This window comes from Strongylocentrotus purpuratus, unplaced genomic scaffold (genome assembly GCF_000002235.5).
Source record: "Strongylocentrotus purpuratus isolate Spur 01 unplaced genomic scaffold, Spur_5.0 spur5_scaffold_2, whole genome shotgun sequence".
Taxonomy (NCBI): Eukaryota; Metazoa; Echinodermata; class Echinoidea; order Camarodonta; family Strongylocentrotidae; genus Strongylocentrotus; species Strongylocentrotus purpuratus.
In genome coordinates, this window is record NW_022145605.1 from 15,502,819 (window position 1) to 15,506,676 (window position 3,858).

The window sequence follows — 3,858 nt, forward strand, 5'->3', positions numbered from 1 at the left end:
GCATATCAGTAATCTTGACGACTATCTTACCTGGATTCTATAAACTGAAGCAGAAATGGCAGTGATGAGCTGCAATAACTTGAATGTCTTGCTTGTAAGCAAGGCATTGATAATGTTACACCTTGCATTAGGAGCTCTGTGCCAAACGGCTCAATTCACGGTGCAGCCAAGGCCTGTGGCGGTGCTGGAAGGACGAGCTGCCACCATGGACTGTAGCATCAGTAACCTAAATGCACGGCACGTGGTGCTCTGGTACCGAGGTGGAATCCTCCTCAGCAACGGTACGGCGATAGTCGGTCACCAGCTCAACGCCACACGATACTCCATCATGGTCAATACCAACTCTGGCCAATACAACCTGCACATACGCTCCGTATCCAAATCAGACGATCACAGCTACTTGTGCGCGGTCCAAAGTATCTCTGCTGCCGGGGTTGCCGTAGAAGTGTTAAGGTCCCGTAGCGCCCGTCTGGAAATATACCATCTTCCTGACAGAAAAAGATTTCCACTCTGTGAGCCCCTGACGAAGCTGAACTACACGGAAGGTGAGTTTGTTACGATCTTGTGCAAGTCCGAGCGAGCTAACCCACCGGTCACCCTTAAATGGACGCGTAATGGAATTCTTATATCGCAAGTTGAAATCGATGACACTGTTACGACTGGATACCGTACCCTGCGACATAGGTTTCAAGCGGACGCAAGTTTGAATGGAGCCTCATTCGAGTGCCACGCAAGTAGCGAGGCGGATGATACGTATGCAGAGCATTGTGTCCTGGATGGTCTGAACATCTTGTATAAACCACGAGTCAGCCTCGATAAAATAAATGAAGCTGTCCATGCCGACGAGGAGTTTGTATTCCAATGTATTGCTGACGCGAATCCAGAACCCAGTCATTACTTTTGGAAGAGATCGCCTGAAATTCCTGCAGAGCGCGTCAAATTTTCTCAAGACAAAACGCAAATGATGATTAATCCAAGGGATATCGACAATGGCACACTTATCACGTGCAATGTAAGTAATGCCATCGGAAGTCTCTCTTCCAGTTTGTTGATGATCGTTCAACCTGTTATTGTAGAAACCACAACTCCAAAGAGCAACGATTCCACCGTTGTCACCATTCGACCAAAGACCTCCACAGATATTCCTCCATACAAGCCAGACGTTGGCAGCTCCGCCTCAGAAACAGTGCCCTTGAGCCCGGAGATCCTTGCAATCATCATCGGAATCATCGGTCTCTTAATTCTCATAGTGCTTGTTATAACCCTTGGCTATCTGTGCAGGTGCTTCCCTGTGCAGCACAAAGGCTCCTACGACAACAGCGTCTATGGATCCACCTTTGGGCCTAACTACGGTCCAAACGAAAGGCCCATTTGGGACCAAACAAGTATATATTTTGAGCCTAAGGATCATTTAAGAGAGCTCAACACATGGCAGAGGACTCATCGCCCAGTGTGGCAAAGAAACGTAAGTGTACAAGTGCCCCATGTCGAAGAGGAGGACCCTCCTTACCAAGAAATAGGACAAGATTGGGACGATGGCACGTACACCATGCAAATATAGCCTTGGGGCAAATTGAGACTTTTTACAAGCTATAGATCCAAATATCTCGCATAAGAATACAACCAGGCTCTGACCCCAAATATTGTAATTCAATGATATATCACAAACTCTATAAGGGAAATTCCTTTTCAGTAAAAAACCCGTTTATAAACCAGAGACTATAATACATCTTAAAGCTTCTTCAACTGATGGTCATACGTTTGAAGAGCAAACAGGTTCATATGGATGTACTATGCTGTGCTAAAGTGTTGCATTCCCGTCTAATGCCTCTCTGTTGAATGATGCATAAACAGAATGGGGATTCTAACACCGTAACTGCTCCAATAAAAACACCCATCAGACTTGGAGAGCATGCAGCGTCACCATCTTCATTGTGGACTAAATGCAAGCTTTGTTTTGCTTCTTATTTTTACAGAGCGGGTTCGGATATGCACATTAGCATTGCAACAGAATAGTCCACCATTAGATGAAATGGAAGAGAAATTACCAATTGTGAAGAAACAAATTTTAACTGAAAGAATGGTAAATTGCATTGATCATAGAAGTGCATATACACTGTATTTTTAAGTTCCAAGAAATCATCTGTAATGTTACATAAAAACCTGAAAGAAATCTGCCTAAAATGATGACAGACTAGAGTAATATCACTATGATATAAATTTTGAGATGCGCAAGCATATTACGGCAATAAAATATTTGGTATATAATTTTAAAAAATGAGAAAATCTGATGAAAATTTATCTTTGTTGGTTGTTTTTCATCAACATACAAGAGGCACAGTGTAATGTCTCTTCAGTTATGCTATAATATACATTATGTCAAAGCGTGGAGCCTAATACATAGCTGCATTAAACAAGTTGAATTTAAAGAATGAGCCGAGTACCAGCATTATAAAACTACCACTTGCATTATAATAAGCAGAAACGTATAAAATGATTTAGCATTTATATAAAATATGTTATGTACATAAGTAAATATACTATCCAAACACTTATTTTTGATGAAATGCAGACGGATCAATTTTTGTACATGTGATTTTGTTTTACATTTGAAATATGTTGTGTATTAATTAATTTATGTGAAAGAAAGAGTTGCAATTTGCCACCTTCTTGTTTATCAATGAGCAGGCTCAATTTATATGTTCTCTAATTTAATTGGAAATTGTCAAATTTTAGCATTAAGTTCACAAGTTTAAGCACAATTTTGCAAGTTTGTTAATGTTAAATACCAACTCATGTTTTGTTGATAATTCAGCCTTAGTGGTGGGCAGGATAAGTTGTAAATGATATGATTACGATTGATCATTATGTGCCTCTTTAATGTGTACAAGTGAAGTCCAGAATAAAACCATGTTACAACATTCCATAAAATGTAGCACGGAGGATCGCGTCTAAATCATACCAAGTAGTTGATATATAATTATCTCATACTATCAGAATAATTGATTATAATAACTTTGTTTATGTCCAATTTTGTTTACATTTCTTATAATAATAATTATAATAATAGTGGGTTCTTGTATAGCGCTCATGTCTGTCGGCTCCACATTACTACCCCAGCTTAAGGCTGTTCATAGTTACAAAAATGGCAGACATGTTGAAATAATTTGTTGAGGGCTAAAAGGGTCTTAACTTATTTTCTTTAAAATATTCAATTCCCTTCTGCTTCTCAGACAATGACACATTAACAGGAGACCCTAAACATTTCGTTTTCATTCATCATTTCTTTTAACAACCGAAATTCTTCTTACGTTCCAATTTTTTTTGTAAAATGGACCGCATAACTTCAAAGAGAGGATATATACAAAGTTAGATCCAATATTAAATATAGTAATGAAGAACAACCATTTTTTGTCTATTCAAGATATCAATGCACATCCAAAACAAAGTTTTTTATATTTTTCAAACTGCGCCAAATGTTACACATTCTGGAGTACTGACAAAGGCATTTCCTTTCTCCATTTTTTCATTTCTATTCCCATCCTTTAAAAAAAAAATATCCTATACACAAATAAACTGTTTCCAACATCAAATTTTCAAAAAAAAATCAATAACCTTGGTCCTCTTTCTCTGCTACCATAAACAAAACTGTTGTTACCATCATATTGATGTACATCTTCTTTTGTAACATATTTTCCATCAAAAACGTAAGATATACAGCTTTAACATCACTCTGAAGATTGTAATATGGTCATGCAATTTATGGCAGTAATAAACCCATCACACATACCTTTTTCTAATTCAATTTATAGGCAATTAGTCCATTGAATTTTACAACTTATTTCCTATCCACTGTAA

The 3,858-nt window shown here is 38.2% G+C and overlaps 1 protein-coding gene across 1 annotated transcript in view; it reads left to right on the forward strand.

Moving 5' to 3' along the window:
- The window catches only part of LOC100892221 (kin of IRRE-like protein 2), a 3,778-nt gene extending 843 nt beyond the window's left edge, over positions 1-2,935 (forward strand). The window contains exon 1 of the mRNA XM_030991776.1: positions 1-2,935. This exon is cut by the window's left edge and continues 843 nt beyond it. Coding sequence (XP_030847636.1) covers positions 56-1,561 — 1,506 coding nt within the window. The 5' untranslated portion in view covers positions 1-55 and the 3' untranslated portion in view covers positions 1,562-2,935.
- Positions 2,936-3,858: the final 923 nt, after the last annotated feature.